The 24,080-nt window shown below is 33.2% G+C and overlaps 1 protein-coding gene across 4 annotated transcripts in view; it reads left to right on the top strand.

Moving 5' to 3' along the window:
* Positions 1 to 20,754, top strand: part of ssp3 (SCAPER domain-containing protein short spindle 3) — a 30,280-nt gene extending 9,526 nt beyond the window's left edge. The window contains exons 7-29 of one of the 4 annotated variants that reach the window (XM_074143552.1): positions 248 to 440; positions 1,622 to 1,718; positions 1,788 to 1,908; positions 1,990 to 2,140; positions 3,414 to 3,663; positions 5,661 to 5,765; positions 6,123 to 6,311; positions 7,417 to 7,488; positions 8,690 to 8,892; positions 8,993 to 9,322; positions 10,333 to 10,442; positions 12,844 to 13,030; positions 13,113 to 13,207; positions 13,307 to 13,493; positions 14,756 to 14,868; positions 14,947 to 15,070; positions 15,364 to 15,403; positions 15,496 to 15,601; positions 17,557 to 17,688; positions 17,785 to 17,959; positions 18,868 to 19,020; positions 19,124 to 19,294; positions 20,215 to 20,754. In XM_074143552.1, the coding sequence (XP_073999653.1) occupies positions 248 to 440; positions 1,622 to 1,718; positions 1,788 to 1,908; positions 1,990 to 2,140; positions 3,414 to 3,663; positions 5,661 to 5,765; positions 6,123 to 6,311; positions 7,417 to 7,488; positions 8,690 to 8,892; positions 8,993 to 9,322; positions 10,333 to 10,442; positions 12,844 to 13,030; positions 13,113 to 13,207; positions 13,307 to 13,493; positions 14,756 to 14,868; positions 14,947 to 15,070; positions 15,364 to 15,403; positions 15,496 to 15,601; positions 17,557 to 17,688; positions 17,785 to 17,959; positions 18,868 to 19,020; positions 19,124 to 19,294; positions 20,215 to 20,334 (3,424 nt within the window). In that variant the 3' untranslated portion in view covers positions 20,335 to 20,754. Of the gene's footprint in view, positions 1 to 247; positions 441 to 1,621; positions 1,719 to 1,787; positions 1,909 to 1,989; positions 2,141 to 3,413; positions 3,664 to 5,660; positions 5,766 to 6,122; positions 6,312 to 7,416; positions 7,489 to 8,689; positions 8,893 to 8,992; positions 9,323 to 10,332; positions 10,443 to 12,843; positions 13,031 to 13,112; positions 13,208 to 13,306; positions 13,494 to 14,755; positions 14,869 to 14,946; positions 15,071 to 15,363; positions 15,404 to 15,495; positions 15,602 to 17,556; positions 17,689 to 17,784; positions 17,960 to 18,867; positions 19,021 to 19,123; positions 19,295 to 20,214 lie in introns of those variants that run through there. The other 3 variants (XM_074143551.1, XM_074143553.1, XR_012463076.1) reach the window with 3 other exon arrangements.
* Positions 20,755 to 24,080: the final 3,326 nt, after the last annotated feature.

Here is a 24,080-nt window from a genome sequence, read left to right as displayed (position 1 = left end):
TAAGTTAGATAGGGTATAAACACAGTTTCAGCAAGAGCTTATTATACAGTATTTAGTTTTGTGGGGAATCAAACAAGAATCAAGCGTCAAAAGCCCGCAAACCTAAGAATTTTCTGTTTAAAGGGTTCAAAACTGAAACTTCTCAGCTATTCTTAGACTTCTATTCAAAAACTATATAATTACAAGCACTGTAATTTAATTTTAAAACCTTCGAAACTACCCTCACCTGATTTTTTCTTGTCTTTAGGGAAGAAGAATGCAAAGAAAAAATTCTACCAAGTTGCATTTCTTTAGAAAATGTAGAAGTAGCGGTTAGCGATAGCGACAATGTCCAAAATTCTGATTTGGACACAACAAACAAAGAGGTGTTCTGCGAAGAGTTACAAGGGGAAAAGGAAACGAAACAAGCGGTAAAGACATCGTACAAGGAAGTATTATTGGTAAGTACATGGGAGTGCTGATTGATTATTATTAAAAAATAACGTAGCGGAGCCCTGCAAAACAACGTAGTATACATTCTGAGTGAAAGAAAACAATCATTCATAAGCAGATGTTTAGACAAATTCTAAATCATCTTAATCACTATGGTTCGCCTAATAAGTCTAAAATAGAATTGAACAGACTGATACATCATAGAGCAGAACCTAAAAAAAAATAGGGACCAGTCAGTAATTAGATTTTTCCGTTAATTTTTTTTTTTTTTTTTTTTTTTTTATGATCTAAAACTAAAATGTATTGAAAAATAAAGGAAATACTGTAAGGAAACAAATCAAGGAAATATTGGGAATTCTTTTAAAGTAAAAGTGAAATCTTTAACAAATGATAAAAATACTTAATAAAATAAAAATTTAATAACAAAATCGTAAAATAAAATTAAAATTCGTTATTATTTCTTTTTAAATTGATTTTTTTTTGCTTTTTAATTACTATTTTTTAAAGAAGTACCTTATTTTTACTGTTTTCACTTCAGACCATCAATAATATGACTCCACTGCTAATAATTTAACATGTACCATTCGTAAAATGTTGCATAAGGCTGCAAAAGATAGAGATAAACCTTGGGAGTAGGTTATAAATTATATGACTTTAAAATATTTCCTAAAAGTAAAAGTTAACTATTCATTAATTAAAAAAAATTACAACCAAATTTGTAGAGAGTGAAATCCTGGCGAATATGGTTGAAGTTAAGTGCTGGAACGCCTTTTTTAGCTAATTTTCTTCAGTTGTGACAGCTGATACAAAACCAGACTTCTTTTTCAACCAAGGCATGCGTTTTCGTACGACGACCAATTCAGTACGTCAAAATAATTTTGTCTCTAATGGCGAAGTGTATAATATTGTCTATTAATGGATGGGATTCTTTTTTTTTTTCAAAAACGGATATAATTCTAATTAAAATTTAAAAATTAATCTTTTCCCACAGCCTTTTTTCCCCAATGTTTAATAATCTAACTTCGTTATAGCCACCTTACCGCTAGAAACCGCTAGGTTTCATCGCTGTAGGACAGTCTCAGTTCATCGTAGAGAAAAGTAGGGACTTTATTAAAGTAATTATGACACAAATTCTTGTCCGAAGATTTCATAGAAAAAGTTGTATACATCCTTTTTTGTTCATTTGTAGAAGGGCATCTCTCAGTTGACAGAATTACCTGTAGAAGATGAGAAGGATGAAAAGGTAGATCTAAAAGCTGAATGTAGTAGCGATAAAATTGAATCTGGTAAGACTTTGTATCAATTAATTAACAGAATTAGTAAGAAATGGATAACAAAATTCTTTTTTCCCCTAGACGAATGGACAGAGGTAATTCGACGTAAATCGAATAGTTCCGATATTAAATTAAATCGGCAAAAGGTTAACCATGATGCTAGTAGAGTTAACGGCTGGACCAAGGCTGGACATCATTCAAGGTAAATTGCTAATGCTTTAATTGAAGTTAAACAAACTTCTACACTGCATAAAACGTCTCCTTATCGCTTAAATCAATTTAGCCGAAGACGTCAAAATCAAATTCATGAAGAGTGCGTCAAATCTTTAACCAATTGCAACAAAACTGCTGGCCGTCATTTAGCGAAGAGTCTTCAAAAAACTCCAACGAAAAGGCATAATGTAGGTTTTGAGGAAGTGCAAAAGGCTAGTGATGTAAGTAAGCATAAATTAAGTTACCTATTTATACTAGGCATCGAAACCAGAGGAATAAGTTTCTGTCTTCTGCCTAATTTAAGCTTTCAGTCAAACCTAAGTAGTTACTCTCAATCCAACATAAATTCAAGTTGACACGTGATAAGAGTCTGCAGTGCTGGATCACATAATTAATTTTTGCCGTCGATGCACGCTTGTTTTTCTTATTGCGGAACAGTTTCGGACTCTCATGTATCATCGAAGACTGATTTTTTCAGTAAATATGAAGTTTCATTATGTTCTACACTTATGTGGAAATAAAATTGTACACTACAGAAAAATCAACCTCTGATGATGGATGAAGGTCCGAAACCAATCAGGAATAAGATTAGCGTGCGTGTTAAGAGGTATAAAATCAACTATAAATTCAAGTCATTTGAATTAAGCAACTATAAGTGTTGTGTCTATCTCAAACTTCTTTCCTTATCTGTAACGCTTACCATTAATAAGTCCTTAAAAAGTTAGAGTCATCCAGAAAAAGTGAGGAACCAAATCACAACGTGATGTTTCAGCTTCCTTCGATTTTTCGATTGGGTGTTTTATGTTCACTCACAATTATGTATCTGTAACTAAATGTTCTTGCTTCTAATCAAATTGTTTCTAAAATTACATATACTCAAATAGTCCATAATAGCTTTATTGATCAGACTAAATTAAATTCACCCAGATTGAGCAAAACTTACTGTGTTAAGGATGTTAGGTACTTAGTCTGCTACTTCCTTCTTAACCATCGTAACATAAAAGCATCACAGCAAGTTAAAATTCCCAACTATGTTATACCTTTATAGCGACACATTGTCCACCTTAAGTTAAAGAGATTTTTTGGCCACAGTCATTTTAGTGCCAGTCTAAGGAATCACCTAGATTACGTAATTTTACAGTTTCTTGAAAGGAATTCAGTCCTTATCTGTAAAGGTACATAAAATTCAGTTCAATCAAAAAGAGTCCCCTGTTTTTTAAATTCGTCTTGGAATGGAAAGTAGTATCAGTCTGCCTATAAAGTTTACTACCTAATATTAGTTAATGAACTACGGTAAATTAAAAAACAGCATTCATAACACCAAGTTTAAATTAATTTAATACATACAGATTAAATTAAAAGTCTCTCAGCTTGTTATTATAAGGTGGTTTAATATTTATCAAGGATACACTGAAAGTAATATTTTATTTATAATAAAGTATATTTAATTAGATTCCTTTAATTAAAGATTCAATGTACTCTTTTTGTTCACAGAAAAGCTGTGATAATCTCCAGATCTTTAAAGATTCCAAAATTGTCAGTGACAAAACAAAGAAAGCAAGTGACAATATTCCATCGTCTTCTAAGCCCAGTGATATGAATTCACCTACAGTTATTGATAATTTTGAGACAAGCTTGTCAATAGATTTCGACGAAAATTTACCACCTATTGTTTTGAAACACAAAGAAAAACATTTCAGAAAAATTAGAAAACGTCGTAATCTTCACGATTTGAACGTTGTCGGTTAGTTTTTAACTCTTTTTTTTAATGTATAAACTTAAAAAGTTATTAAGAGACTTAATTTATTTAAGTTCATGCTTATCGAACACAGTTTGCTATTGAAGTTAGCGATCATCTGTAATCATATCACAGTTTATTGAGCTCAGTTCTCCAATTTAAATTTTTTTATTGTCTGTATGATTAGTTATAAACCAAAAATATCTATTACAAGATATTGGTATTGTATTAATATTGTAGCAATATTAAGATTATATACGCAACTAAGAAGTAGGTCAGTATTGTATTAAATTAAAGGTTGACTATGATGAAGTTGTAATGATCCAAAAGTTCCGTGTCAACTGCGTGATATGAAAGAGCAATGAAGACTTATATGAACATCTCATTGTCCAACTTATCATCAGTTATGCTAAAATACCTAACTGATTGCAATATATATATGCGAGTTTTGCTTTATTTCGGAGAATTTTGTAGAAGAGACTAGATGTATTAATTTAAAATTGACTTTTTTTTTTACTACTATTATTTTCTGTTTATTCTTTCGCGTAAGCGAAGGGTTCAATTATTTTGTTTCTTTATGATTTATTTGCTAGAACATTTATATAATGGGTTTTTTATATTTAATCTTTATTCTACCATGATGAATAAATTTTTGTGTTAGGTATTTAAAATGTAATAAATTTATCTTTATTTGTATTCACCAGCTCAACTCTTTGTACGTGGTATGTTTCACAAAAACAAATTAATAGCTAATGCTTGTTGACTTTCGAAAAATACTAATCACTGCTAATTGAATTTTCTACTCTGACCTAAATCCGAAAATCAATAAGCAGTATTGATAAGCGGTTTGGTTAGTCTATTATGTTCATTTCTCCTGTATGTGTTTAAACAGATAGCTTCAAAGGGTACGAGTACAACCTTTTAATCATACTTATTTATTCAAACTGTCTGGTAGGGCAGTTGCATATGGGTTGATCGTCAAAAACTGCACGAAAAAATGTAACGTTAAAAACACCCAACTTTGACAATTTTTTTTTTTTCTATACAAGATAAAATTCCCAAATTTTATATTAAAAAGTAGGGCAAATCCTTGTTTATAACTGTAATTTTTTGCAAAAGTGCAGATCTTCTAATAGATTTCGAAAAAAAAGTTGCTGAAAATTGGAAAAAACTACAATTTCAGAAATTGTTCTAGTTCTTCTTGCTACTTTTCTGTTAACAACATAGCGCGTACACGCGTGAACCGATAATCATGAATAAGGTGTCATTCGATTCGGAATTTCATGTAGATGTGCCTTTTGGCGGTCTCTATGCTGTACATTTAATGAGAGAGGAGATAGCCCCATTTATTTACGACCCCGTCTAAAATTGCTATTCCTAATAACTCTGTAAATCTTAGCCCGATTTTGATAAAATTTTGCAGAGTGAAAGGGGTTAGGTTTTCTCTACGTAACATTAAAGTCTGTTCTGCTCTTACTCCTTCTATGGGAAGTTTGCAATCGTTTCAAATTATCGCGTAAACGGATTTTCATGAAGTAAGTGCCATCCAAAACGAAATTTAATGCAGATATGGTTGTTTGGAGATCTTGATGCTGTACATAGTTAAGCAAGGGAGTTCGCCCCACGTAAGTGAGGTCCCTTCTACGATTATTACTAAAATATCTCTGTGAATATTTTCCCGATTTTGATAAAATCTGGCTTGGAGAAGTGAAACTACTCAGGGAAAGTATTGCAAACGTTCAAATAATCGACGAGTGATCCGATTTTCATAAATGAATTGTCATTCGGTTCGAAATTTAATGTAAGTATAGTTTTTGGGGATCTAGACGCATACATAATTTAGGGGGAATTTTCCCATCCCTCTTAACATACCCTTTTTTATTGAATATTCGCCTCTGTACTACTGATGAGTCATAAGAATATTTTTAAGAGTAGAAGCGTAAAAATCCTTGATGATTCTTATAATACAAATTAACGATTTTGTTTGTTGCTTTTCTTTGGAGATGCCCAGATTGCAGATGTCTCATCAAACCAGCCCAATTCTCCTGCAGATGTATCAAATTTAAACTCAGAAATGCAGAGCATCGCCAAAGCAGCTGCTGAATCCAGTATGTACAATAAGCTCATTTATCTTCTGCTTAGGAAATTCAGGCTTGGGGCTCTTTACAATTTCTTATCGCTCTCTAGATGTTAGTGTCAATATTTAAAACGATAATGATTGCTTCAGGCGACGCGAATAAGCAGTGTACTCACAACTCAGTCGACTGCATCCATTGAGTTACGCTGTACATTAGAATCGCTTATTGAACCTTAATCGACTAACTCTAACAACCTTGCGAAAACGCAATCGCTAATCATTCAGAATCTGATTAAATATTTTCTGGATCATGAAAAATATTGTCTGCTAGAGACTTTTATTTACAACGATTTGATCGGCAACGTATTGATTTGTCTTTCGTTTTTAGGTCTTTATGTATCCTGCGATCAAAATATTGATGACGATGATGTTGAATATGAAAACGCTATGTTGCAGCTGTTGTCGCCAACGAATGCTTCGTTCTACGATTTCCTAAGCAGTATAACGCCTGAAGCTTCTTCAGATACAAAAGAGAATTATAGACGATTGTTTAATGATTTTAAGGAATATTTCAACAGTAAGCTTATGCTCAATTTTTGCGCTATTTTTTGGCTTTATTAATATTTTATTTTAGCCATCCAGGACCCATTGCACGTTGCAAGTCGCGTTGCGAGTCTCAGTAGATTACTACGTTTCCACCCAAAAAGAGCATGTTGGGGTTCTGAGAATCAGACCCTCCTTCATACTTGTCCCCAGAATGTCAGAAATCGACTGCAAAACCTTACTGAAAAAGTAGTATAAAATAATGAGCTCGAAAATTTTGGAAACATAAATTCTCTGTTGTAAATAATGTGTATTAATATTTATCAGCCTTAGAGGCTTAGGTTAATTTTTTTTAGGTTTTTTGAGGAAGTGAGTGTGGCCGCCTATTTTTGGAGCGATGTTTTTCGGTTTCAAATTTCTGTAAATTTCTACGTTGCTTTGGTAACATAAAAGTTTTAAAGTAAGAAGTCAATAGTACCCGAAATGTTTTAGCTTCTTAACTTCCAAATTACATTTCATAATAAGAGAACTGGAGTCTAAAATAGATTATTCTTGAAGTTCTTATTCTAATTAAATTTTCAACAAAAGGGAAATAACTAAAATGCTACTTATTGGCCTGTTTTAAGATACCTTGCTTGAGTGCTCCAATTATGTTTTCTTTAGAAAGCACTCTACTTAAGAAATTGAGCTCAAAATATCTCAAATTTAAAGCTTTAACTATAGCAGCAAATACAGCTTATTATATTAAAGTAAATTTGATGAGGTAACTGAGCTCTTTATTATAATAGAACATTCTTGGAGTTCTACGCTTGAGCTTTAGTGAACTCAATATTAAGTTCTTATTTCAATTGCAAATAAAACTTTTAAAACATTATTAAAAGCTCAAAATTTAGAACACAAGTCAAGTGAGCTCAAATGAGTTAGTATGTTTTTTTTTAAATATAGCTTTTTATTAAATTATTTTTGATGAAACTCAACTGGGAACTCTAAGTTTAGTACATTCTTGAGAAGGCTCAAATTTTGCCGGTCAATGTTTTTATTTTTGCAAAGTTTTTCATTAAGTAGGATGTTCATCTGATATCTCAATTCTATATAGTGCTTCAAATCGAATTAATCAGTTTTAAAATGATACCTTACAGGTTTACCTGTAATCGCGCAAAAAGAAGAGATGGATATCCTGCGCAAAATCTTCTTTGAAAATGTGGAAGTTGGTAAGTTGTGTTCCTCATTTTTAATTTGTCTTACTGGTAAGTTAAATATTGTGATCACATAAAGTTTCATTTCCAAGTTTTAACCTTTATACATGCGTTTTGAGGTCTCCTGATCCCTAAAAAGATGTTTTTAGAGGATGATCTTTTTGTGTTTGTATGTTTTTGTGTCAATTTGTAAAAATATCTCAAAAACGAAAAATCGCAGAGAATTGAAATTGGTTTCAGTTGTATTATTTTATTCCGTTGGGTTCCATTAGTTGACCTTACAGAACTTTACTTAGCTGCTAACTAAATCAAACCAGAGGCTCCGCTATTCAGTAGGGGGTTTTCATTTTTTAAGATATTTACGATAATGGCTCTTACTTGTGCTCTAAATTGTCTATGTAATTTAAATTCACGTAGAACATTATTTGAATAATGTTAGTTAGAAAATTCATTGTTCTGGGGAAGGAGGACATAAATTCTAAGACGATATAAGCCTACCTCTTAGATCTAATTTCGCTGTAATGTTCGAAAAACTGGATAATGTTAGTAAGAATTAAATGTTTTAAAATTAAAATTTTGAAGAATATTTATGAGGTAGAACTTTGAAAATTTATGTAGGAAGAGAAAATAGTTTGAGGGGTATATGTATATCAGATTTTTTTAAAAAAATAAGATGCGTCATTTTGAGATTTCTTCGAAAACGGCTCTTACAATTAATTATATGAAAACTTCGTTAAGTGTTTACAAACATAAAATCTTTAAATTTTTTTTTCCGAAAAAATTGGATTTGGGGTACTTCTGATAGATGGGATTAGATTTCCTTTATAAAGTGTCATTTGTGTATAATGCACAGTCCTATCTCTTTTGTGTATCTTTTTTAGGAGGGTTAAAAGTGAAGCTAACATCAAGGTTGGTGAAAATTCTCTAATCGGAGGTACCGCGCTCAATGGATTTTTTAATATTTTTTCTTAAATAGCTGCTAGGTTTTCTGTTAACTTCGTGTATTAAATTTATTGCTTTTAATTGTAATTTTATTTTAACGGTTATTAAACCGTTTTTAAAAATTCGTTTTATAACCAGTATTGCTAAGAATATTAATAAGAATTCACTATCTCAAATTTTCAGATTTGAAATTTGTGCGTTAGAACCTTGAGAATATAGAAAGAGAAAGACATACGGTATTCATACCAGATTTTTTTTTTTATGTATGTTACAGCTTGCAATTTCCGAATAAGCACAATTGAAGAGTTCGAGTTGCTTTTTGCGGAGAATCCAACTGCAGCTAGCCAACTCGAGAACCATATAGGTAACAAATTGCGTCAAATACGAGACAGCGAAACTAAACAGCAGTTGGCCTATGAGAAGCGCCTGCAGCTGTTACAGTTTAAGACTGCCAGGGTTCGCGAGCAAGTGCAAAAGGTTAAGTTATATTAATTCCCATGTCATGTATGAGAGGGGACATAATTTTGTATGGATTTATTTGGCTTAATGACTTACTTGTGCTTAAACTATGTTATAGGTAGAAGAAGCTAAAGCTGCTAAATATAAGCTAGCTCTACAAAGAAAATCGCAGATTGATCTTAAACTTAAAAAAGCTGAAGAAAATCGTAAGATGTACCTAAGTATTATTAGAAAAAAAGCTCACGATGAAGAGGAAAAGCTCAAAGAGATAGCCTTTATAAACGAGCTCGAAGCTCAAAACAGGCGCCACGATTCCTTAGCATTACGTCAAGAACATGAAGGTCGGCTGCAGATTCTAATTGAAGAAAGACAGAGGAGATTAGAGGAGAAAGCTGCCAAAGAAGCTGCTGTCGAAGAGAGACGAAGAGTTTTAGAAGCCGAACGCCAGGTTAGATTTTTACTCAAGAAAGTTACTTTAATTTTCGAGAGTTGGGTATGATATGCCTTGAAATGGCACTGACTATTTTCTTTGAACTTGGTATACTACTTGTTGAATGTATATCTAATATGTTACATTTTACAATATAAATTTATACAAGGGCTCTTTTGGGGAAGAGTTTGTGGCCAACTTTTCTAAAGTGACGTTATTGAATAAGCAAGAATAATATAGTAATAATAAAAATAATAATAACAAAGCTGTTGCAACCGTTTCCAGTATTTAAATAATGCGCTAATGAGAGTCGAGTTGCTAATTCTCCAGTAGAAACAAGAACACAACAGAAGGATGAACAGAATAATAATTTGCCTTCAATATGTTTATTTTACTCCCAAATAATTTTTTATCCATTAGGCAATAGCCAACACTTTTACATCATGTTTATTAAAACTGTACGGTAGGACAGTTGTTCAAGGGTTGTCGTCATTTTTTATTACTATTTGGATTCTAACAGTATACAAACTACTAGTAGCTAGAAGTATATACGCGCCAAAACAAACAACTAGGTGTGCCTCGTATTTATTGATGTTGGTCTTAATTAAAAAATATTAAACATGTAATTTTTCAAATCTTAAAATAAATAATTTAATTGTGCCACTACAAATGTTAAAAAAAAGAAGATAGATTTGCTATTGAAAAATAAATTTAACTTTTACTGCAATTTAGAGGTCAAAGTGGCGAAGGAAAATTGGAAGTAAATACAAACAACCGCCTTAAACCACGTCTCAATTCGATGTTTATGTACGGATTAGTAATAATGTAACTAAAATGCTAAAGTTAAAAATTATTATGCCACTTTACTAAATATATTTTTCCGTTTTGGGCGTTTTTTTTCGAATATAGTTTTTATGATTTTCTTTATACTTTATTCTTGGTTATTTAAGTGTGTGATTGTTTTTTTCAGTCAAATTTTTCTTAGGCAATCCTGTATAACACAAACTTCGATTTTTCTGGTTTTCCAGGAAAAACTTGAAAAGTTGAAGGAGAAAAGACGTCAAAAAGAAGAAATTATTGACCGAAAGCAGCAGGAACGTGAAAAAGAAAGATTGGTTATTGCTCGGGAAAAAGCCAGGTAAACACAGATGACTAATTCAAATCATAAGCCGTGATCCAGAAAAAAGAGTAATAATGTTAGAAGGTACTCTCCTTCTTAAGTAAATCAAGGGGATTTCAGTACAAGTTCTAAGCTCGACAGTTGTACATAATTATCAATAACTAAGTGCATGGTTTTTAAAATAAGGGTCTTTAATTAGAAAAATTAGTTCACTGAGTATTAAGGCACAGAAATGATTTTTTTTTTGTTGAATTATTTACTTGGTCTTCTCATAATTAATCTCTTATATTACAATCCATATTCTTCCTCCAGCTTCCTAATTTTATAATTGATATCCTCTCCATCATGTGCCATCAGCTACTAGTCTTCTGCGAAGGGCGAATTGAAAATGTACAAGTCTTTTCTTACGTGAATTCCCATTTGCGGCACTTCCTGTTCCATTCACTCAAACTCACGACCAGACAGACTGAAAAGGATTGTTGGCGCGCAGCAACAATAGCCTAGCAGGAAGCCTTTACTTTTTTTGTAATTTTTTAAAGTTTATTGATCGTAACTTTACTTTGGATTTATTCTAAATATAGATTCACCTTATAGTGCTAATAAAAAGCATACTTTGGCCTGCTACCTCAAAATGATGCCATAATGGACATCATCATTGGGTTCTTATTAGATCTAAAAACACAGTTACAAAGACTTGCCCTTATTCTGATGTTACATCAGTTGTTAAGCCACTTTTTTTATGATGTAAGGGTCTAATTATAGAGCAATGAAGGTTTCTCTGGATACTCTATATATTTAAGTAAACATATACTATCAATATCAAAAATGTCCAGTTTTGTGTGAGATCAATTAACAAATTTATAGATTTACCGAGTTACTTCTTTTCAAGCCTCTATGTATCTGTGATCTTTTGTTTGCAAATCCGTGGATTTTCGCAGTCTTTCTTCACAATTCTTTTGAACAAATGTCTTTTCTAGGTCTAAAATCCACGGGTTTCTTCAGTAATACCTAGTGCAGTTTTATTGTATTAAAATATCCTGAAGTTACCTATAGATTTTCTGAAATGTATTATCCACTAATTGTTTATGTTAGGTCTTTTTCTGGTAGTGGTCCATGTTTTAAGGCTTAAAAATCCATACAATTCCTCCTGAATAGGACTGAATGCCTTTTTAATTTTCCATTTTTTTTTAATTCTGTATCAATTAAAGGATTTTAGCTCTTAATTACTCTGGCGTTATTGCCTAAGAATAGAATCTAGAATTGAATAGCCTTTAAAATCCACGAATTTTTTATGGTAATGTTGTATACTAATGCGGCCGAGGGATGAAGTCCAGTATACAAGCTCTTCTTCTCACCGCTCGCAGGTACAAGTGACTGGATGGCCCTGAAAAGGACCGTTCACAAAAAAATGTGTCGGCGCTTGACTCGCCTATGGCGCTCCCCAGCGGGGTAGCCGTACAGTTGGGTGGCCCTGAAAAGGGCCGTTCACACTGTTGGTTGAAGTGACTGCGCCGCTCCGAGAATGGCTTGCTCCCAGCGCGAGGCCACAGCAAAAGTGATGTGAGAGGCCCTGAAAAGGGCCGTTCGCTAATACCAGTCAACCGGCTTTGGGAGCCCCGGCAGTGTGGCCAGCACCCCGATAAACCCCGGTACCAATTGGCCTGGTCCTCGCTCGTATCTCACACTGTGGCAGCGCTGGTGATTTGGCTTGCCTCCGTAGCTGGCGAACTGCAGCGGCTCGTGTGCTGGGCTTGGTCCTCGCTCTTGTCTCGCACTGCGGCAGCGCTGGCGTTCGGCTCGCCTTCGTAGCTGGTAAACCAAGGCGTCTCGTGTGCTGCACTTCCTTCTTTCTTCTTTCTTCACAATACAGGGGTTAAGTGATCGATTTTTTGTTCTGGTCCGGACAGTGAGGTCCTTTGGCCGGTACAGAGATCCAGGTTGAGAGTAAGGCCCAGTCAGCAATCTTCCAGCTAAGGTAGCTATTGTGGATGTTTTCCCGTTGAAAAATTATCTTGGACTGATGCAGACACGGCCGATTCTGCCCTTTTTATAGCGAAGTCGACCGTGCTGCGCCCTGGCGTCGCGACTGCGTCGCTATCTCTGTACCGTCCAAAGAACCACATTGCCATTCCAGAGTCTTGAGAAAGACTTTTTAAAATGGGCTATTTGCCTCTTTTCCTTTTTTATTTTTCTTTGATAAGCAATCATATGTACATATAAAAATTATTTTTTTTCTATTTACAAAAATTATGTAGCTGTTCAATTATGCAGCAAAGTGAAGTTGGGGTTCCAACAGTAATTATAGTACTATATTTTATCGTCAGATATGTTGGTTCATCCTTATTTGCTTTCTTAATTCCTGAACCTTAAAAATGCTGTAGTCAATTTGTCAACATCTTAATTCCATTTCCTTTTTAAGGGAACGTGAGGAAAGACTGCAAGCGCGCAAGGAAGCGCAGATAGCCACAATGGAAGAATTGCAGAAACGGATCCAGCAGAAACAAGAAGAATCAGCAAGACGCCACGAGGAGAACATAGAATTAATACGCCAAAAGGCATTGGAGATTGGCCTACATAGAAGCATTTTGGATGATCCAAATTGCCATGTATTAATTTTTTGTTTAATCCGAATGGCAAGTTATCGGTTCTTCGGTATCAAAACCTTATTCTTGGTTATCTGTTATGCAGGAGGATACTGAGGCCATTTGTAATACTCCTAAGGATAAATCCAAAGCCAGTATCAAGAGAAAATTTAAGAAGATAAGGATGAGGCTTGTGCAGAGGTAATAAATAGAATCCAAGGCTTCTTTTTCTGGGAAAGAACTTCTGCAGGCCCATGTACCTAATTAATATACATCCTCTTTTGCCATTTATTTTCACAGAGGTGATGAATTTCTGCAGGAATGTATAGTTTTTCAACAAGACATTGAACCTAAGGGTTTTGCACCCATGGTTGATATGATTCAGAATTTGTCCGCGTTTGCCGTTGATGATTTGCTGTTGGTCGAAAAGAATGTCCGTACTGTGGAAAGAATGCTTACGGAAGTTGCTTTAATGATAGAGAAAAAAGTAAGTGGACGGCCATTTTTTTTCTTTATAAATCTAGTATTAAGAGATAGAGTTTGAATTTACACAAACTTTTATGGCATCTTCTAATCTAAAATCACTGTCTCTTAACAGTTTGTTTAGATTTCCATGTAGTACCCAGACCAGAACCTCCTTGGATAAGATTCTGGTCCAAAAACGAAAAGAAGATTAGATGTGATCTGCAAAATTTATCTGGACCTGTACCTCATTTTTTTTGTATTTTGGTTAAAGATTTTCAGTACTAAACATAAGATTTTCAAAGAGTTAGCTTTTTCAATTGACACACCCTGGAAGTGCTCCAATCAGTGGTTCGAACTTTCCTTTCTTTTAGGGTTTTTTTATCACGACTTTTAAGATTCTGGATTAATCCAGAATAAGTTTCAAGAGATAACCTCATTAGTATAAAGGAAACTCAGTCACCTAAGCTTTCTCGATTAAGAATCCGGTACTAAGTCAGGAGAAGCTTTCAAAGAGTTACCCCTTAACAATCTGATACATCCGGGAGTGCAACTATATAAGAGTGTGAACTGCCAATCATTACGTATTCCATGTTAGATTTCCAGTAACCAAGGCAAGGTTACAAAGTCGTCCCGGTTTAAAACGAGAGGAAGAATTGCCCTAATTTCTAATGGGACTCTGAAAACGCATTGAATCAAAGATTTAATTTCATGAAATATCTCAAAACCTAGACTCGCTTTCCTAAGATTTAGCTCCCATTATCCAATTATGAACTAGGCAAAATTGATCGACTTTTCAGGTTAAAATAGAAGTGCGACTAGGAAAACAGTACGAACTTTTCTTAAAATGCCTAAAAAAAGGACAAATCTTCAAGAATTTAGCACTCATTATCCTTTGGTGACTCTTACCCAGATTGCTCGACTTCATTAGTCAAAATGTGAAGCGAGTTAGGCCTTATTTCTTTGGTCTCTTGAAATGCATTGAGAACTTCATGGGTTATTGTGCCAAGTTTCATAATCCAGACAAGCCCTTCCGAAGGTTACCCTCTAAAGAAACCAGATAAGGGATCTCGACTTCCTGAAAAATGAGTATTAGTTTGACCTCATTATCCTGACTGAACTTGGTCAAGAGTTCTCGACTGCTTGTTTCATAATAGTTGAGGAGTTTTACCCAGAAAAGGCTCCCCTTAAGTACTTGAGTTTTGAATCAGTGTTTTACACACGGGCTGTCCATTTCTAATGACCAAAACTTCTTCCAATGTTATCCCTAATTTTTTTTTGTTCTAGATGGATGCCCTTGTAATGCATATCTTCATATTTTCCAAAGGAATAGTCGTACTTGGCAAATTCGTGGAAGCTTTTATACATCTTCCAGTCAAGAAAGTTACTGTCTACAAATGGTAAGTCAATAAGTGTGTCATTAAGTCATTTTGTAGATTCCTATATATCCAAAAGAATGTTTTTTCGTAATTTTATAGGATCATCGAGAAAATCATCAAAATATATTCCAAACTTGTCCAGGAGAGCAACGATGGGTTCAAATATGTGGTTGGATCCAATGGACTTATGTTTCTTTTTGAGATGTTGAACTACTGTGTCGGAGTGAGTGTGTGATTTTTGTCTTAATTTTATTTAATTAATGCTGTAAAAGATATAAACATTAGTTCCTTAAATTAATCGATGAGAGTTTCTGGGACGACAAAATGATTATGGGCTTTCCTCAAACTTTAAAATCACTTAGGTAACTCTTAAAAATGTAGGCCTCACACGTTTTTAGGAAGGTTGAAGATAGAAGGGCTAGGTTCTTTTGGAATTAATGCAACCTTATCTGCTGTTTGCCCAAGTCATTGCGATTTTCTTAATCTGATATTTCAATCCCGATTTGTGTTTTTCAGATGTTGACATCTAAATTGAAATTCTTTCCAGAATTTACAGGTACTTTAAAAAAAAAAAAATATCATAAATTTCAAATATCGTCTTATATTGTTTCAATCACTTACTCGTACATTCTTATTTTTTGTTTTCAGAAAAAATTTTGTCTATAGGACAGTTAGCACTGAAAATCATGGCAGACACTTTCAATAGCGATCTAGCGATGCCCTATTATAAAGCACAGGTTGTAGATCTCATTACGTGAGTATTTAATTTTTTTTACTCAAATGAAGTTGAATAGCTTCATGGACCATGATGCTGAATATCTTCATGTTTTGATCTGTAATTTACACACCTAATATCTTTTTTGATTCATAAAATTTGTGTTTTGTACGATCCTAATGCCTGTTTAAATAAATTTCGCGCGTTGGTGATTTTTAGAGCGCTTTTTTAATTGCTGGCCTATCATAAGAATCTCTGTAATTTGTGGTCATAGTTAATTACTTTAACAATAGCTCGAAAAGTGCTACTTCGTTTTGTCCGCATTTCAAAAATCAGAGCTGTTAATGTCGATTTCATTCGATCATATGGGCAAGTGTAGTTTTATTTAGGTGTAAGAGTTTTTAAAGAAATTTAGATAAGACTTCCCACCTCATCAGCGTGTCTCAATCCCCAAATTTTGAAGCCATAAAACAAAGTATTAATAGGCTTATTGACTCACTCCTATTATTTATTTTTAGACTTAAACTGTTCCTTGAGGTACATTTGTTTAGGAACAGTGTACTTGCACTCTTTTGGAAAATGAATGCGATGAGGTAAACGTACACCCAAATAGCAAATCTGAGATTTAATTTCATTATTTTTTAGATAAAATTCCTTTTTAGATTTGACTTTTTGAAACTTAATAACATTAGATTTATTATTGTTGACCATTTAACTGTTCGAAGCACAATAATCTGAAAGTATATTATTTAACTAGTTTCTCAAATTAGTGTAACTATCTCCAAACAAAATCAGAACATTAGCGTACAGTACTAGCATTATATCACTACCAGAAATAAGCGGAATCCTATGAGCTCCGTTTGAACGAAAATAATCCTCTATATTGCTGATAAAAAAGTTTAACAATAGAGGACCCAAGGACTTGCCTTGCAATAATCTCTCTGTTATAATAACTTCCAAAGATTGGGCAGTTTCACAAAGAACCTGAAAAACCGCTTTATCATAAAGACCAAGCAGATTCCGAAGTATTTTGGGCTTACACCTAATGCAATTTTTTAAAATGATTTATGGCACTTCAACTGCTAAGGTTATTGGCGCCCGGAGTTATTTTCAGTGCGCTGTCGGCCTCCGGACAGTGTTCCCTCGTTACAGGCAATGCTCCGGACAGTGAGCTGTAAGAAGCTCCTAGGAAGAGAAAATCTAAGGGTCAGCAGCTGGATTCGAACCCGGGACCTGTGCGTGGGAATCCAATACGCTAACCGCATAGCTAATCCCTCCCTACCTAATGTAATGTTTGATCTAGATCAAACAGCTTAGTCCATAGCTTATTATGATTAACACTGTCAAATGCTCTTGTTGACTCTTCAACCACTACAGAATAAAGAGGCATGTTAATAAATTTAACAGGCAGCAATTACTGTAATTACAAGGCTTAAATTTACTATCTTTTTTTTGTACAATGTAAACTTTAATATTTTTACCCACTATATGGTACCTTTTCTATTTGAAGAATTGTATTGATTAATGATATTATGTATACAAATCTTTGGGCAGACTTCTATAAAAGACATGGGGAATTCCATCTATACCGGGAGTTTTGTAAGTTTTAGACTTTTCTATAACTGACAAAAATTCGTCCTCAGATATAGGAGAGTCAAGGATCAAGTAATTTTCTAATAGGATGTACGTATGCTTTGAAAATATGACCCCCAGTTAGAGTAGGAAATTAATGTATGATTGTCTGAATTTTTACTTGCCTTCCATAAGCTAATGAAATTCAGTTTATTAAGCTTTATAACTTAACTTCAGTATTATTCGGTTTACCTTATTATCATTGTTTATTATTGATCAAATTTGACTAGCTTTAATAAGGACTGTCTTTTAAAGCCTCTTTCCACCCTTTTTAGAGCTATTTTTTTTTTTTTGTGAATCGACAACTATGGTCATTAGAGTCTATTAGAGCTATTATTTTAAAAGTTATGTTCTGATTGCAGCTACTTGTTGACGTGTGGTTTGACCACAAAAATTACTGAACTATTCAAAGTAGCCGTTACTAATGAGGGTGGCCAGCTAAACGATTTAATTCCAAAATTCGTTGACTTCTTAGCTGCGCTAGTACATGAAAGGTACTTTCAAACAAAAACCTATTCCTACATTATCTCTAGGCTAGAAGTATTGTAAAAAAAAATCCTTATCTAAACCATTTTTTTTTTTGCCTACAGCTACCTTTCCGCAGATCTGATCAGGACATTAAAGGCTACCGATTGCCTAGGAACATTGTCTTTACTATATGAGGGAATCCAGAAGATGTCACCCACAAGTAGCCTACCGATTTATGCTAAATCGGTTATCCATCTGTTGCTGTCTTTTGCTAAACTAGATATTGGAGCGTTTCAGGTATTAAGTTTCAGTATATATCCTAGTGTCACTAAAGTTCAAAATTAGAGGGTGAACAAGGCCTTAGAAGAAAATGACAGAAGTATAAATATGCCTCAGGCTATAAGCTAGAGTCTGATACCTTCAGTATTAATACTAGTGAAGTCAGGCCTTAATATATGTTCTAAAGTGGGCTATGGTGAGCCGAATAACTCGATGATAACGGATTGGCGTTCGAAACTGTATAAATATACTGCCTAAAGTCAATGTTATTTCTCATTTGAGGATAAACAAAAGTTTCAGAATAAGATAAAACTTAATAGAATGACTTGAACTTTATTGGACTTAAGCATTTACCTATAAGAAGTATTTTAGTCCACAGCAGATTTTTAAATAGGCTAAATTAAGCTTCAGATAAGCTTTAGATTATATATATATATATATAGGGTGACCAAAGTTATATGCTCCACCCACTTTTTTTTTAAACGGCGGGAAATTTCGAAAAAATAAAAAACACGTATTTAATCATTTTTAGTCTAGTTTGAATAGATTCTTTAAAAAAAATAACGTAATTTTGACAGTAAACTGAAATTTGTTTTTCATATTTTAAATACCCATAACTTTTGAAAAACCTAACCGATTTCAAAAAAAATTTTTTTGTTGTTTTTAGGAGATCAAATACTACAAAAATATGCAACAAAAAATATAACGTTCCATTTGAAAAACAAAAGTTGGATGCTGTATCTCGAGATACAAGGGTTTAAAAAATGGGTCAATCACTGAAAATAAACTAGACTAAAAATGATTAAATACGTGTTTTTTATTTTTTCGAAATTTCCCGCCGTTAAAAAAAAAAAGTGGGTGGACCATATAACTTTGGTCACCCTGTATATATATAAAATCTCGAACCTATTTATTTTCATTTTTAGGAAACTTTAGGTGCAGAAGGACTAGCCTTAGAAGTTCGAGCTATAGCCTCATTCTTGATGTCATACTGTGCTGTAAATGCAGATTATGATTTAATGTTACAAGATGTAATCGAAATGGTTGGCTATTTTGCTGTACATAATCTTGAGAATCAGGTAATTTTGGATTTATTGCGGGAAGTTATCTTGAGGTTTTTCGTGGTAGTAAGTCGTGGGGAAACATATTAATTGTCAGTAATTTTTTGTTTGCATTTTACAGAGTTTAATCCAATCTGGACAACAGCCTACAATTCTACAACAGTTGGTAAGTTTACCGTTCAATTATTTCTGTGAGTCAGCCCTCAAGTGCAAATTGTTTCCAACGCTGATTGCCTGTTCGCATAATAATTCGACTAATCGGGCAATTGTGGAAAACGAGTGCTCCTACAAGGTAAAGTGTTTCCAAAAAAATCTTTCATATATAAACTCGATAGCTTTTAGGACAAGAAACCTGAGCTTTTCTAAGCTCTGTCAAAAAATGTTTTTTCTCCTTCATAAATTCTTGTTAGATGATGTCAATGACGTAGCTTTGAAGACAATTTGGCCTTAGCCTAAGCTTATTCTAGCTAATTCAAAGGCTCAGTCTCATCACTCTTTGTTGAGGGAGTTCAAAGCTTCTAAAACATCCACCTGAAGTTTTTTAAAAAAAGTTTTATAGGTTCTTATACTTGAAATATCAATATCGGGCTTTGCCTTGACTTCATTAATAGTAATTAAAGATTTCAATTTATGAGTTTCTTCATTGGAAATCTAAGCTTCCAAACTCTTCCTATGTTTGTTGGGTATAATTTCTTCCAATCTTTTTGGATCACTTTAACTGTATACAGCTCTAAATTCAGTTTGGTCTTAACCTAAGTTAATCTAGCTAATTCCAAGCTCAATCTTGTATCTCTTAGTTTCGTCGAGATTCTTGCTTTCATAATCCTCCCTCCTGAAATTTTGACAAGTTCTAAATCTTTAAATATCAATAAGCTTTATCTAGCTTACATCCATAGCCACTGCTGATCGAGCTTCCAAAATTAAAAAAAAAATTTATTTAGGCTTTACCTTGAAAATAGTCATGATACTCTTTATCTTATTCGTGGCCACATCGAGAATGTGGTTATGGCCACTCTAAGCGTTTAGAACTACATATTATATACGCCTTATGTTTATTTAAACTATTAAAAACAATGCTGCAAATCTCATCTAAGCTAAACTTTGGCTTATGGAAGTGCAAGCCTTAAGGCTTATTACTTTTAAGAGTTAAAATTTCTTATTTTATGTTTTGCATAATGCTAATGAATTATTTTGTTGTTCCCCTATTACCAGGAACTGGAATTGTTCATCCAAACACCAAACATAGAAGAAGAAATTCCGTTGTTAAAGATCTTCTTGGCGAAAAACATAACGAAACAGGAAGAGAGTCATACTAACAGAGAAACTAATTAATTTTGTATTAGGACTACTTATAATTATACTTTAGATCTAATTATAGTAAAATTTATGTAAAGTTCAATGGTTCGATGAACCCGAATTTGATTTTTTTTTATGCAGGGTAAACCTCATTTTTTTTAAATTTCAACTTAAGCACAAAATAAGCTTTAATTAATTAATAATTTTTTTAAAATTGTTTAAATAATATTCAATTAACAACCTTTAATTGCATTAAAATTAATTTATTAATTAATATTTACCTACAAGATTAATTTTATTTTAAATTAATTATTTTTAATTTAATTTTTAATTAATTTACGGGTTCCTTTTTATTTAATTATATTAAAAATTCAAATAATTAAATAATCTTTAGAAAAAAAGAGTTATAATTTTTTAATTATTTTTATAAAAAATATAAATAAATATTTAAAAACCAAAAGTTTTCTAAATTAAGTCTTTGATTATTCCTGAAGTATTAAACTGTTTAAAACACTCTCACGATATTAAATTGTAATAGATATGTAGATAAAGTTTCTGTGAATAAATCAGGAGGAGGGTCCCTTTCATATATAAAGAGTGACTTGGTGTGCCAAGAGTAAGCCACGCCAACCACAAACGTCATAATGATAAATTTTATTTATTTATTGATTTTTTCAGGTATTAGCAGACATTGCCTAATTGGGCAAACAATTTTTGTTTAGAAAGGAATGTAACCGTTTTGTCAACCAGAAGTGTGTCTTTACAGCTTAGGATTCAGATTTTCTTTAAAATTTATTGGAAATATCTGCTACAATTTTAACTGGGCTTGCTAACTGCTCTTATTACAAACTGATCCTTAGAGGTTTTGGGGGCAGTTGAGTAACTTAAAAACACACTTTTGAATCTGACAGTGGCGCTGCAAAAATTGAAACTAAATAGTTACCTGAAGTATATTTTGTGGCATTTCTTACTAATCTCATAAGCATAAATAATTACGTTCAATAATATAATGGTATCAATGGAACTTTGGTCTACTAGAATCATAATTATTGGATTGGAAGAAGAATCATGGGTGTTTACAGACTACACTTTTATTAATGTTTGAAGCAGCGTATTTTTTCTGACTGTGCAAATCAACTTTCTGATAGCTGTTGGATCTATCGCTCATACTATTCCTTGGCTTTCTAGCACTCACATAAAAAAAAGTTTGCATTCCAATTTTAAAGTGGAGTTAATAAATTTTCTTTTGCAAAAAAAGATGTGTGTCATAGACCAAAATAAAGTTGGATGGAGTTCATTTTGGGCTACAATGTTGAATTCAGATTTTACTTTCACTCACCTCTCTTAAGAGGCAGTATTGCAATCGTGCAGATTTTCTATTTGCGAGTTTTTCACTGGAAGTACAATTTTGAGAGTCTGGTTTTTTGTGTGTGACTTTGAATTGAAAGTAGTTTAACGAGTTTTTCTGAAGTGTACTAAATGAAAAGACACTTGTAACTTATGCGGAACGATGTGGAGTGACCTGAATTATAATTTGCACTAAATTTAGTGAACACAAAGTCTGTTGTTTTAGCAAAAAAATTCTTTAAGGACAGACAGGAAATAGATTACATAAACAGCAAACAGTGGTTTTTCATTAGTTGATTATTGCAGAACTGTTACAATTAAAAATTAATATAACTTTTAAGTAATTATAAATTATTTATGTGAAATTCAAAATCATCTTTTACAAATTTTGGGATTCCCATTCGAGAGTATTTGAAGAATTTGGTATTTGGTCTATTTATTTTTTGTTTGTATAATTGAAATAAATACTTTATTCACTTAATAATGGAAGTTAAATATTTGTTTAAAATTCCATACTTGAGAAAAAATGTCTAAAAGTGCTACATTACTTATAAGAACAACTAACGTTCAGCAAAGTTCAATGTTGAAGAAAAGTTTTCCAGTTAAATTGAAATTATTGTAGTAAGAGAAAGTGAGTGTACACAACTGAGTTTTTGACTCTTATAAAATCTATTATTTGAGAACCGATTGGTGAAGCTTTGCAACCCATTGTGGATATTTAATTTGGAGCAGTCTGTTGGGCGAAATTCTACTTTCGCTGAAAATTTAATGTGATTAAAATCACTCCTTACAAACAAAATTAATTTTGCCGTTTATATGAAGGTGTTAGAATTCTCGCGTGCCTGTCACATATTTGAGCCTACAGCGAGCTGAACTTTATGACATGCCATAAAACATATGGTAGGCTAGAGAACTAACTGCCTTTGTGTCTAAGCCGCATCAACCTTCATAGTCAAATTATCTAATTTGGTTTATTAGCTTGCTCACAATAATTGCAGCTACTGTACTGTTAGTTATTGTATGCCATGATTCTATGATTACAAGGGTAAAAAGTGAATACAACATATTCTTTGAAGGCGCAAGTGTACTTTATACTGATTACCAATCATCTTATTGGTTAACCCTTCAACTTTAGTTTTTGCTTCACTACGTTTGCAGTTTAATTTTCACATTTGTTTACTTGAAAGTCCGTAATCATTAACTACGAATATATTCCAGTTCTTTATATAGAAACCCTTACTAATTAAAATTGAATTGCACATTCACAGCTTAGCCCAATTGCAATTAGGTTAGCACGGTCAATTGGAAGTTCTCTAAAAAAGCTTTTATGGAAGAGTCACACAACAATTAATGAATAAATAAAATCAATAGAAGTAAAAGCTTTTGAGTAACAAATTGTCGTTACAGAAAATTAAATTTAGGCATTTTACCTTTTAATGAAAAAGCGTGAATAATTTTCAAATTTGAATGTTTTCACACAGCATGCATTATCGTGATTCTTATATTAAGGTTTAAAAAAGGAATTGGAATGGCAAAAATGTGAAATATTTTAATATTATTAAACGAGAAAGCATACAATACACGAAAATAAGAGAAGGCCCAAATAATTCTTTTTCGAAACACTCCTGTCAATTTTTTTTAAAAAAAAAAACTTTCCAAGAAAAAGTGGTCTTTTTATTGGTAGCTGTTAAACCAAGTTTAGAATGATTAACGACGAATTCGCGAAAACTGTGCATCCTTGTGCAAACTTTGATGAAGAATTAACAACCAATAGGCTCGTTCTAGAAAGCAGCTTCTAAAAAAAAAACTGGATTACTGAACTGTTTGAGGACGACTCTCAAGCTGCGATTCAAGCCATCAACAACCCAAACATAAGCTACCATGAAACCATGGAGAACTGTAAATATCTAGCTAGATAGTCTCACCGTTTGGTTAGGGATTTTGTGGCACACTCCTGAGCCATTGTGGCATTTTAGGCAATGACTTGACTGGTCTGAAAAGCACACTAATAAAGAGCGTTCTTCAATGCGCCAGATTTCTCTCCACATTGCAAAACGTATGGACAATGATCACTTGGGAAATCTTCGCTATTTTAAGTTATGCAATACAATATCAGAATATTAAGGGCACTACCATCTTAGTAGAATTACCATCTTCTCTGACAAGACAGCTGCACCTTTAAAGCTTTGTAAACATGCAGCGAAGATGGCTATCAAGGTAGGGGCAAGACCTAGTCAAAGGACCATTAACCCTTAAAGAAACATCTAGATATGATGGGTCTAGCTATACAACCAATGCGTAGAAAATGTGGCCAGGAGGCCGAAACTCCATTCCACCTTCTTGGCAAGCAATTTCCCGCGTCTGTTTACTGCGGGAGGCACAATAGGCCCCCTTGTGATCTAGGTGCATATTTACTTCTTTGAGGAGGCACCGGT

The sequence above is a fragment of the Rhodnius prolixus genome, unplaced genomic scaffold, assembly GCF_049639745.1.
Source record: "Rhodnius prolixus isolate KJV_2025 unplaced genomic scaffold, Rpr scaffold_12, whole genome shotgun sequence".
Classification (NCBI taxonomy): Eukaryota; Metazoa; Arthropoda; class Insecta; order Hemiptera; family Reduviidae; genus Rhodnius; species Rhodnius prolixus.
Note: the sequence above shows the minus strand (reverse complement) of the source record. Positions and strands in the feature narration are given on the sequence as shown.